We start from the raw sequence: 12,970 nt of genomic DNA, 5'->3' as shown, positions 1-12,970 counted from the left end.
ATACAAAATTAGGCTGGAAAACTGGGGGAACTGATTAATAGTGTCGTATGGTAGCATTTTAGATCATGATAATTTACATCCTGTGAATGCTGTAGAAACAGCAGTTGAGTGAACATGGCTGACTGCAAGAACAACAGCTTGTCTCACTGACCTCAATAAGAAATGCATGCACAACTCGTGATTATTACATGATGATATAAGTGGTGTCATTTCACGTGACACAAATGTTACTCTCCACTGCTACCATTTTTGCAAAAGAATCAGATATCAAATCCATCTTTTACAAGTGGCTTCACAATATTTAGTTGTTGGCTAAAAATATTTGCACAATAATCAAAGTATCTGCTTAGGCAGTTTTATTTCAAAGCCCAGTGAATGAGGGTAGGTAAACCAGAAGAAAATCTTTATTTTTGTTCTTGGCATCAGAATAATTAGTGTAAAACCTGTAACAAGTTCTAACAAATCTTTCCAGATTCTTATTAGTAAACTAAATTTTGCTTGGACAAAGATTCTTAAGGTACTTGGCATTAATTTGAGGTTTTAACATTTGAGTCCCTGAAAAGAGTACAGACATGGGCACTGATCCTGCAAAGAATTAAGCATATATTTAGCTTTATGCGCTGTGAACAATCCCATTTAAGTTATTTAACTTAAGCATATGAGTAAGTCTTTGCAGGATCAGGACCAAGATATACTAACTGTTAGAGCTGACCCCCTCCCCCCATTAGAAATTCCACTGAATAGGCCGAAAAGTTTGGCTTAGGTTTTCCTGGGTCTGTTTACGCAGAACTAAAATATTATAGGTGGGGCTGGTAGCACCATCTATTATGAAGGCTGCCCAACACGTCTTATTATAATATCCTGTTTTCAGTTGTGTATAACTTTGCCCATCTTCAACCACATGGTCTGAAATTGTCCATGCTGGATGTCGACCACAGGGTGAATTTTTTTGGAAAAAATTTCAGCCAAAATATTTCAACCATTTCTGAGAATGAGACTATGAGAAAATAAGTTGTTTTGCCCATGTTGAAAAATTCTGGTGACCTTTGCTTTGAAAAGCCTCCTCCCATCCTTTGCATATAATTATTTAAGTGGCTTTCGTGTTTCATTTAGATGTTTAAAAATAAGATCTGACTAGTTTGAAGTAGCAAAGTTGAAAAATAGAATGTATGGAGATTAAAATATTACTTTTAAAAATATTGTCTTTATTTCAGAAAAGCTAATAAGGGCTTAACGACTATAAGCCAGGAGGAAACCATACCCATCTCTGTCAGACAGTTGTCCTATGGTAAGCTGAAATGCAGTCAAAACTGTTTAACATGTACCCCAAAAAGTCATGTTAGGAAAAAAAAGATCATTTGTAAAATATTATAGTCACAGAAAATGTTAACTTTTGCAAGCAGACTGTGTGTTTATTTGCTACTCGTTTTTATTTGTTTCACAAAGTCTTGTAGACTCCAACAGGCATTTAAAAACATACTTTATAGATGTTCAGTTTACGTAAGGCAAAAGGTATCAAAATAATTTTATCATTAACATCAAAAGAAAGTTGTTAATGGAAAGCACTACAATTGCTAAGAATTATTTTCTCAAATTCACAGCCATTTTACAACCATTGGCTAATTAATTCTTACAGATGCCCCAGGAGTTAGGTAATTATTTTCATCCCTACTTCATAAATGGGAAAATTGACTTTTGTAAAAAAAAAAACTTGCCCAAGATCCTAGAGGCAGTTACTGTGAGAATGAGTATTAGAATTCAGGAATTCCATATTCCCAGTTCTCTGGTTAATCTACAAGACCACACTGTTTCTCAAGATCTTTTTTTTTTTTTTTTTTTTTTTTTGAGCTCAGGTCATTTGTGTGAAGATGACCAGGGTTGTGCTGAAATATGAGATGCAGTAAAACTATGATTCTACTTTGTCATGAAGCATTATGTTAATTCTGTATATATCTTTCGATGAAGTTCAGTCTCTATAGTTTTCAAAAAAGAAATATATTATCCTTTTTTAAAAAATCATGTGGATTTAGCACTTGTGAAAGATAACACGTTAACAGCTCTGAAAAATGAAGTTATCTCTCTGTAGAAGAGATGTTCTATAGTAGATGCAATGTCAGTGCCCACGTGAGGCAGCCAGCATATCTCAACCTTGACCTTGCAACCTACCTGTTACCTTTTGGGGTGAGATGGCGCTTCAGTCTCCAAGCCCATTTTGTCCTTGTCTCTTCTAATGAAACTGCCATCAATTGAGAGGAGACAATAATACCCAAGTTCTGATTCTAGCTCTGACATGGATTCGCTCTATGGTCTTTGAAAAATCACTTAACTGCTCTCTCCCACTTCCATCTTGAGGCAATGGGGATAATTATATTTGTTCACTTCACAGCAGAATTGTGAGTGTTGCTTGATGTTTGTAAAGCACTTTGAAGATGTAAAGTCCTATGTAAATTCTTTAGGAGGAGAAGAATACTTAGAACTAATTGGTTTCCAATAAAAATGGAATGTAGGAACGAAATGGAGAGATTCCTTAGAATTCTTTGGTCTTTGAATATGACTTCACTTATAAAATCTTGCCACCTGCAGGTAATGTGAGGATTTCTAAAGACTTGTAATTAGTCTCTTCTGTGTTTGTGTGTTTTCTTTGTATAGTGTCTGGCCTGGGTTTTGGGATCATGAGTGGAATATTTTCTCTTGTGAATATCCTGACTGACTCCTTGGGACCAGGCACAGTGGGTATTTATGGAGATTCTCCTCAGTACTTCGTGGCTTCTGGTAGGTAAATCTGTGCATGGGAGTGTGGCCTGATGATTGTTATGGGGGCTGAGGGGCAAGTGAAGACTGAATTTATTCAGTTATTTTTTTTCTGAAAAACGCCTAACATTTCCTTGTATAAGTGGCCCATGGAAAACTTTATTTAACCCATTATAAGGGCTTTAACTGTACTGTGAGATATTTGTGTATATCTTAGGATACATTTGAGAAAACGTAACTTTCTCTAAACAGTTATGTTAATATTTGGCTCATGAAGCACAGGATTAATTAAGAATTCAGCTTTTTAAGAAATATTTTACTAGTTTTGCCTCTAGAAATTCAGGGTCCCAACCACCAACTGGTTGGAAGTCAGTCAATCTCACATTGGTAAACATCCAATATTGTTATATAGGAGGTGTATTTTTTTTCTGGAACTTAAAGCCTGTTGTAAATATTTAAATTTTGGTGTACTTTATGGCTTTTTAAAAATATGCTACTTTCTTGACTTCAAAGAAAGTTTGTTTAATGAGACATTCAAGTGTAATACACTAGAGGTTGCAATGACATCAAATTATAAAGAATGTAAATCACTTGTATTTATTTATGTATACTGTGTAACTGTTGGCCTTTTCCTTAAACGGTATTCCTCCCACATATGAAAGTCTGAAACTACTATAACACAAATTAGGGCTTTGGCACTGTTCTTTCTTATTTTATATTTCTTTGAAGTCAGATATGTTTGTCATTCTGATCTTGATTATTGCAAAAAGAGTATCTCTTTAGGTAATGCAAAGCTAAGGTAAATACATTTTTCTGAATGAGGCTTGCTGGACACCTTGGGTGTTTATCTCATGGTTGATATAGAAGTCAGATCACCAGGATCTTGCATAAATAATACCCCTAGTAATATGAAAACACCAACTTTGAATTACTGCAGAAGAATAGAACAAGAGCAAGATATATTTCCAAAATGTCATGTTTTGGAAAGGGTATATGCTTTGATAAGTTATCCATGGTCTCTGGTGGTGTTTTCAAAAGAGACTGATTAGGGGATTCTTTCTTTAGTGGACGCGAGCAGTGTACATTCATTAAAACTTGCCTTCCTGTAAGGTAGACATTTCATCTGGAATTGAAATAAAATAAAAATGAAAGGACCATACTTTAGGCCAGACTGTTTAAACATATGCTCGCTGCTAGGCTCTGGTGGAGAAAAATAAACTCTCTCTGCTGGTGTAGTGGCTGGTAGAGAGAAATAGATTCTTTGTGCAAGTTCAACTGGATACATTAAAAATTGGTAGGAAAAATTGGGTCGTTTGACTGCAGCACTGACTGGGTTTGGCTAGGTCCTTGCCTCTGTTAGGGTCAAATATTGTTCTGTTTTGCAGAAATACTAACTCACTCATCTATTATTTTCCCAAATGGCTTTTGATCCCCCCACCATAAAGCCGAGTCTACAATGGTTGCCAGGAAAGGAATCACTCCTAGCCCTGTTACAGAAGTGTCAGTTGTCCATAGAGGCATGAATAGTGGAGAAGCAGAGCTTCTGTTGGATTATGATAAGGTTCTTCCTTGAGTTTTTTAAGGAATGTCCACTCATTTGTAAATAATTTTGGCAGTGGAGGACCTGAGAGGGTTAAAGGTACAATAGGTATTTATCAGATTTTACAAATTTTAAGTTGCCCTGTTTGTTAATTGCCTTACTTCCTAATTATTAACAATAATTTGAGTTGCCATGGACTTGGTTTTGCTTGTTGAACATCACAAAGCAAGAAATTGTTCTTTTTGTTTGTTAAACACGCAGAAAGCAAAGAACTAAGCAGAAAATGTTAATGAAAAAGTTAAAAACAAAGTCTTCATTTCAACACATTCCCTTATTCCCTCTCCCTCTCTTTGTATAGAGACTTAGAGTATGTCTACACTATGGAATAAGATCGAATTTATAGAAGTCGGTTTTTTAGAAATCGGTTTTATATATTCAAGTGTGTGTGTCCCCACAGAAAATTCTCTAAGTGCATTAACTTGGCGGAGTGCTTCCACAGTACCAAGGCTAGAGTCGACTTCAAGAGCGTTGCACTGTGGGTAGCTATCCCACAGTTCCTGCAGTCTCCGCTGCCAATTGGAATTCTGGGTTGAGATCCCAATGCCTGATGGGGCCAAAACATTGTCTCGGGTGGTTCTGGGTACATATCGTCAGGCCCCAGTTCCCTCTCTGCCTCCGTGAAAGCAAGGGCAGACAATCGTTTCACGCCTTTTTTCCTGAGTTACCTGTGCAGACGCCATACCACGGCAAGCATGGAACCCGCTCAGGTAACCAGCACCGTATGTCTCCTGGGTGCTGGCAGACTCGGTACGGCATTGCTACACAGTAGCAGCAACCCATTGCCTTCTGGCAGCAGACGGTGCAATACGACTGGTAGCTGTCATTGTCGTGTCCGAGGTGCTCCTGGCCACGTCGGCTGGGAGCGCCTGGGCAGACATGGGCGCAGGGACTAAATTTGGAGTGACTTGACCGGGTCATTCTCTTTAGTCCTGCAGTCAGTCCTATTGAACCGTCTTATGGTGAGCAGGCAGGCGATACGGATTATTAGCAGTCGTATTGTACCATCTTCTGCCGGGCAGGCAAGAGATGAGGATGGCTAGCAGTCGTACTGTACCATCTTCTGCCGAGCAGCCATGAGATGTGGATGGCATGCAGTCCTTCTGCACCGTCTGCTGCCAGCCAAAGATGTAAAAGATAGATGGAGAGGATCAAAACAAGAAATAGACCAGATTTGTTTTGTACTCATTTGCTGCCCCCCTCCCCTGTCTAGGGGACTCATTCCTCTAGGTCACACTATAGTCACTCACAGAGAAGGTGCAGCGAGGTAAATCTAGCCATGTATCAATCAGAGGCCAGACTAACCTCCTTTTTCCAATAAGAAAAATAACTTAGGTGCACCATTTCTTATTGGAACCCTCCGTGAAGTCCTGCCTGAAATACTCCTTGATGTAAAGCCACCCCCTTTGTTGATTTTAGCTCCCTGAAGCCAACCCTGTAAGCCGTGTCCTCAGTCGCCCCTCCCTGTGTCAGAGCAACGGCAAACAATCGTGCATCTGAGTTCAGAGTGCTGTCCAGAGCAGTCACAATGGAGCACTCTGATGGGGCTAAAACATTGTCACGGGTGGTTCTGGGTACATATTGTCAGGCCCCCGTTCCCTCCCTCCCTCCGTGAAAGCAAGGGCAGACAATTGTTTCGCGTCTTTTTTCCTGAGTTACCTGTGCAGACGCCATGGAGGCTGCTCAGGTAACCGTCACCGTATGTCTCCTGGGTGCTGGCAGACGCGGTACTGCATTGCTACACAGTAGCAGCAACCCCTTGCCTTCTGGCATCAGACGGTACAGTACGACTGGTAGCCGTCATCGTCATGTCCGAGGTGCTCCTGGTCACGTTGGCTGGGAGCGCCTGGGCAGACATGCGCGCAGGGACTAAATTTGGAGTGACTTGACCAGGTCATTCTCTTTAGTCCTGCAGTCAGTCCTATTGAACCGTCTTATGGTGAGCAGGCAGGCGATATGGATTGCTAGCAGTCCTATTGCACCATCTTCTGCCGAGCAGCCATGAGATGTGGATCGCATGCAGTCCTTCTGCACCGTCTGCTGCCAGCCAAAGATGTAAAAGATAGATGGAGTGGATCAAAACAAGAAATAGACCAGATTTGTTTTGTACTCATTTGCCTCCTCCCCCGTCTAGGGGACTCATTCCTGTAGGTCACACTGCAGTCACTCACAAGGAAGGTGCAGCGAGGTAAATCTAGGCATGTATCAATCAGAGGCCAGGCTAACCTCCTTGTTCCAATAAGAACGATAACTTAGGTGCACCATTTCTTATTGGAACCCTCCGTGAAGTCCTGCCTGAAATACTCCTTGATGTAAAGACACCCCCTTTGTTGATTTTAGCTCCCTGAAGCCAACCCTGTAAGCCATGTCGTCAGTCGCCCCTCCCTCAGTCAGAGCAACGGCAGACAATCGTTCCGCGCCTTTTTTCTATGCGGACGCCATACCAAGGCAAGCATGGAGGCCGCTCAGCTCACTTTGGCAATTAGGAGCACATTAAACACCACACGCATTATCCAGCAGTATGTGCAGCACCAGAACCTGGCAAAGCGATACCGGGCGAGGAGGCGATGTCAGCGCGGTCACGTGAGTGATCAGGACATGGACACAGATTTCTCTGAAAGCATGGGCCCTGCCAATGCATGCATCATGGTGCTAATGGGGCAGGTTCATGCTGTGGAACGCCAATTCTGGGCTCGGGAAACAAGCACAGACTGGTGGGACCGCATAGTGTTGCAGGTCTGGGACGATTCCCAGTGGCTGCGAAACTTTCGCATGTGTAAGGGCACTTTCATGGAACTTTGTGACTTGCTTTCCCCTGCCCTGAAGCGCATGAATACCAAGATGAGAGCAGCCCTCACAGTTGAGAAGCGAGTGGCGATAGCCCTGTGGAAGCTTGCAACGCCAGACAGCTACCGGTCAGTTGGGAATCAATTTGGAGTGGGCAAATCTACTGTGGGGGCTGCTGTGATGCAAGTAGCCCACGCAATCAAAGATCTGCTGATATCAAGGGTAGTGACCCTGGGAAATGTGCAGGTCATAGTGGATGGCTTTGCTGCAATGGGATTCCCTAACTGTGGTGGGGCCATAGACGGAACCCATATCCCTATCTTGGAACCGAAGCACCAAGCTGCCGAGTATATAAACCGCAAGGGGTACTTTTCAATAGTGCTGCAAGCTCTGGTGGATCACAAGAGACATTTCACCAACATCAAGGTGAGATGGCCGGGAAAGGTACATGACGCTCGCATCTTCAGGAACTCTGGTCTGTTTCAAAAGCTGCAGGAAGGGACTTTATTCCCAGACCAGAAAATAACTGTTGGGGATGTTGAAATGCCTATATGTATCCTTGGGGACCCAGCCTATCCCTTAATGCCATGGCTCATGAGGTCGTACACAGGCAGCCTGGTCAGTAGTCAGGAGCTGTTCAACTACAGGCTGAGCAAGTGCAGAATGGTGGTAGAATGTGCATTTGGACGTTTAAAGGCGCGCTGGCGCAGTTTACTGACTCGCTTAGACCTCAGCAAAACCAATATTCCCACTGTTATTACTGCTTGCTGTGTGCTCCACAATATCTGTGAGAGTAAGGGGGAGACGTTTATGGCGGGGTGGGAGGTTGAGGCAAATCGCCTGGCTGCTGGTTACGCGCAGCCAGACACCAGGGCGGTTAGAAGAGCACAGGAAGGCGCGGTACGCATCAGAGAAGCTTTGAAAACCAGTTTCATGACTGGCCAGGCTACGGTGTGAAAGTTCTGTTTGTTTCTCCTTGATGAAACCCCCCGCCCCTTGGTTCACTCTACTTCCCTGTAAGCTAACCACCCTCCCCTCCTCCTTTCGATCACCGCTTGCAGAGGCAATAAAGTCATTGTTGCTTCACATTCATGCATTCTTTATTCATTCATCACACAAATAGGGGGATGACTACCAAGGTAGCCCAGGAAGGGTGGTGGAGGGGGGAAGGAAAATGCCACACAGCACTTTAAAAGTTTACAATTTTAAAATTTATTGAATGCCAGCCTTCTTTTTTTTGGGCAATCCTCTGTGGCGGAGTGGCTGGTTGGCCGGTGGCCCCCCACCGCGTTCTTGGGCGTCTGGGTGTGGAGGCTATGGAACTTGGGGAGGAGGGCGGTTGGTTACACAGGGGCTGTAGTGGCAGTCTGTGCTCCAGCTGCCTTTGCTGCAGCTCAGCCATACACTGGAGCATACTGGTTTGGTCCTGCAGCAGCCTCAGCATTGAATCCTGTCTCCTCTCATCACGCTGCCGCCACATTTGAGCTTCAGCCCTGTCTTCAGCCCGCCACTTACTCTCTTCAGCCCGCCACCTCTCCTCCCGGTCATTTTGTGCTTTCCTGCACTCTGACATTATTTGCCTCCATGCATTCGTCTGTGCTCTGTCAGTGCGGGAGGACAGCATGAGCTCGCAGAACATTTCATCTCGAGTGCGTTTTTTTTTCTTTCTAATCTTCACTAGCCTCTGGAAAGGAGAATATCCTGTGATCATTGAAACACATGCAGCTGGTGGAGAAAAAAAAAGGGACAGCGGTATTTAAAAAGACACATTTTATAAAACAGTGGCTACACTCTTTCAGGGTAAACCTTGCTGTTAACATTACATACATAGCACATGTGCTTTCGTTACAAGGTCGCATTTTGTCTCCCCCCACTGCGTCGCTACCCCTCAACCCTCCCCCCTCCCCGTGGCTAACAGCGGGGAACATTTCTGTTTAGCCACAGGCAAACAGCCCAGCAGGAATGGGCTCCTCTGAGTGTCCCCTGAAGAAAAGCACTCTATTTCAACCAGGTGACCATGAATTATATCTCACTCTCCTGAGGATAACACAGAGAGATAAAGAACGGATGTTGTTTGAACGCCAGCAAACATACACTGCAATGCTTTGTTGTACAATGATTCCCGAGTACGTGTTACTGGCCTGGAGTGGTAAAGTGTCCTACCATGAAGGACACAATAAGGCTGCCCTCCCCAGAAACCTTTTGCAAAGGCTTTGAGAGTATATCCAGGAGAGCCGCGAATGCCAGGGCAAAGTAATCCTTTCACATGCTTGCTTTTAAACCATGTATAGTATTTTAAAAGGTACACTCACCGGAGGTCCCTTCTCCACCAGCCGGGTCCAGGAAGCGGCCTTGGGTAGGTTCAAGGGGTACTGGCTCCAGGTCCAGGGTGAGAAACAGTTCCTGGCTGTCGGGAAAACCGGTTTCTCCGCTTGCTTGCTGTGAGCTATCGACAACCTCATCATCATCTTCTTCTTCTTCTTCGTCCTCAAAACCTGCTTCCGTGTTGTCTCCATCTCCATTGAAGGAGTCAAACAACACGGCTGGGGTAGTGGTGGCTGAACCCCCTAAAATGGCATGCAGTTCATCATAGAAGCGGCATGTTTGGGGCTCTGACCCGGAGCAGCCGTTCGCCTCTCTGGTTTTCTGGTAGGCTTGCCTCAGCTCCTTCAGTTTCACGCGGCACTGCTTCGGGTCCCTGTTATGGCCTCTGTCCTTCATGCCCTGGGAGATTTTGACAAAGGTTTTGGCATTTCGAAAACTGGAACGGAGTTCTGATAGCACGGATTCCTCTCCCCAAACAGCGATCAGATCCCGTACCTCCCGTTCGGTCCATGCTGGAGCTCTTTTGATGTTCTGGGACTCCATCATGGTCACCTGTGCTGATGAGCTCTGCATGGTCACCTGCAGCTTGCCATGCTGGCCAAACAGGAAATGAGATTCAAAAGTTCGCGGTTCTTTTCCTGTCTACCTGGCCAGTGCATCTGAGTTGAGAGTGCTGTCCAGAGCGGTCACAATGGAGCACTCTGGGATAGCTCCCGGAGGCCAATACCGTCGAATGGTGTCCCCAGTACCCCAAATTCGAGCCGGCAAGGCCGATTTAAGCACTAATCCACTTGTCAGGGGTGGAGTAAGGAAATCGATTTTAAGAGCCCTTTAAGTCGAAATAAAGGGCTTCATCGTGTGGACGGGTGCAGGTTTACATCAATTTAATGCTGCTAAATTCGACCTAAAGTCCTAGTGTAGACCAGGGCTTACAGGGGGTAAAATGCTTACTTGAAATTCCCTTACACGTGGCATAGCATCTTGGTGAGAAATAAGTGGTTCAGTCACTTTATGTGACAGGTGTCTATTTCTGTTGTTCAGTCCTTTTTCTTAAACCAATAGAACACAGAGAGAAGAGAGGAGTACCAAAAAAAAAAAAAAAAAAGGCAGCTGGTTGTAGGTCCATTGCTGAAAGATCAAAGACAAAGTACACAACATATGACCCAATTTTATTGATTCTGAATACCCTATATCAGTGATAGAAGCCTGTGGAAGATCTTGGGAAGAACAGTAGAAATGTGAATCCATAAATGTATAAAGTCAGTCTAGATCAGTGGTGCCCAAACTGGGGTTCGCAAACCCTTGGGGGTTTGCAGAACGTTACAGGGGGTTCACCAGAAAAATTTCACGAGTGGCGGCCAGAGGACCCCGGGCATTGGAGGCAGCAAGTGGGACCTGGTTGCAGGGCAGACAGCCCGAGCCCCAGGGAGAGCGGGGCCGGGCAGTTGGGGCTGGCAGCCCGAGCCCTGCCCCCATGAGCGGGGGAGCCCAAACCCCAGTGCTCCGTTCGGGGCTGGCAGCCCGAGCCCCAGGGAGAGCGGGGCTGCGCAGTTGGGGCTGGCAGCCCGAGCCCTGCCCCCATCAGCGGGAGAGCCTGCCGCCCGAACCCCAGCGTTCCACGCGGGGCTGGCAGTCCGAGCCCTGCCCTCGGGAGCGGGGGAGCCGGCAGCCTGAGCCCCAGGGAGAGCAGGGACCTGCAGCCCGAGCTGAGTGGAGCTCAGTTGACCAGGGCAGTCAGTGGGGTCCAGCAGCAGGAGTCCCACGGAGTGCGGAGGACATTTAAACTTAAATGCCTGGACATATTCATTTTTAGGAGGGAGTTCACGAGATTTCACAATTTAGTGAAAGGGGTTCGCGGGCTGTTAAAGTTTGGGAACCACTGGTCTAGATCCTGACATATTTAAGAACACCATACGTGTGTTGTTGATTGTACAGAAAGATCCATCATTTTTAAACATTTACACTTGTGTTGAGGTAAGGTGTGTCCAAAATTATGCACAATTTTTTACAAAAATTGACAGTTGTGTAGCTAGCTTCCTTGGCTACAGTGTTACAATTAATCTCCTGATACCTCTTTAATTAACTATTGTTGCCTCTTTAAAAAGTGTAAGTGTGTGTGTGTGGGTGTGTAGAGAGTTTTTCTTCAAAACAACCATTAGACGCTTTGTATTGTTGTTAGTATATATTTATATGGTGTTTATTGCAACCCTACAGCACTTTAAGGAACTGTAAACTATAAATACACAACTAATGTTAAGTTTCCAGTTTTTTTGTTGCATAACAGGTGTGCCCAAACTTCCTGTTGTTTAAAACTTTAAATCGAACTGTTAAGTTGTACTATGAAGAAACTGAAACGTTCTTAACCAAGCTACCCAATTTAATTTAGCAATATTTAGTCCCTAGATGGTGCTGTCTCACATAACTGTGACTTCAAATGTTTGTGATTTCATGTAATTTCAATGTCTTTCTAATTTTTCTTTTAAGAGAAAAGATAAGAATTAAACTCTCCATTTCCTTTTTGGAAGTTCCACTTTTCTCAGATTACAAAATATAAATACTTTATTCAAAGAAGAACAGTGCCTTATTGAAATGTTATATTTGATTTCTTTGAGAGCACCTATTTTAATCGTACCAGATGCTGTTGACCTTAGCTTATACTTTTGAAATATGAGATCTTTTTGATTAAAAAATCCCCAGAGGAAGTTCCAAACCTAAAGTCCATACACAGTTTTTCTGAATAGCCCTATTTTAATATGAGCAATTTCCAACTGGCTGCTTAAGTGGTCAGAAAACTAAATATGAGTGTTTTTGTCAGACTGTTTTGTCACATTTTCTAAGCAGCTGTAAAACTCAGCATGGTAAATGGAATCTACCTTAGTGTTTACCTGAATGTTTGTTATTAGTAAGATGTGTTTCAAGTGACAAGTAGTAAAATACTATGGTGTTCAGCTGTTTGGTTAGCTAAAGACTAACAGGATGTGAGTCAGGAATAATGTCATCATTATACAATCACAGATGTAGAGTTGTGATATAACTTCTTTCATTTTTGCAGTCTAGCCAAGATGAAGTGAGTTAAGTGAGTATTAGGACCACTTGATATACGTCAGAAATTAAGATACAGAGAATAAATTACTTGACAAAGGCCGCACAGTAGGTCCGGGGCAGTGCTGGGTTAGAACTCAGGTAGTCCTTGTCCAGAAACAAGATGTCTGTAGGTGGATGTTCAGGGGTGAAAGTAACTTAAAGGACTTACCGGTACGCCGGAGTCCTGGGAGATGGGGCCTCAAATGGAAGAGGTGGGGCCTCTAAATCCCCGGGCCCTTTACATCAAGATTTAAATGGCCTGGGGCTCCGGCCACAGTAGCGGCGGCAGGGAGCCCCAGGCCATTTAAATTACTGCCGGACCCCCGGGGCTCCCGGCAGCTGGCTCTGGAGGCAATTTAAAGGGCCCAGGGCTCTGCTGCAGTAGTGGCAGCCGGAGCCCCGGGCCCTTTAATTTGCTGCCAGAAC

At 44.2% G+C, this 12,970-nt stretch overlaps 1 protein-coding gene across 2 annotated transcripts in view; it reads left to right on the top strand.

The window, feature by feature from the left end:
• Nucleotides 1–12,970, top strand: part of APH1B (aph-1B gamma-secretase subunit) — a 111,438-nt gene that overhangs the window by 2,754 nt on the left and 95,714 nt on the right. For both annotated transcript variants that reach the window (XM_075133005.1, XM_048866643.2), the window contains exons 3-4: nt 1,215–1,288; nt 2,650–2,772. In XM_075133005.1, the coding sequence (XP_074989106.1) occupies nt 1,215–1,288; nt 2,650–2,772 (197 nt within the window). The remainder of the gene's footprint in view (nt 1–1,214; nt 1,289–2,649; nt 2,773–12,970) is intronic.

This window comes from Caretta caretta, chromosome 10, assembly GCF_965140235.1.
Source record: "Caretta caretta isolate rCarCar2 chromosome 10, rCarCar1.hap1, whole genome shotgun sequence".
NCBI classification, from domain to species: Eukaryota; Metazoa; Chordata; order Testudines; family Cheloniidae; genus Caretta; species Caretta caretta.
This window is presented reverse-complemented; position numbering and strand designations above follow the sequence as displayed.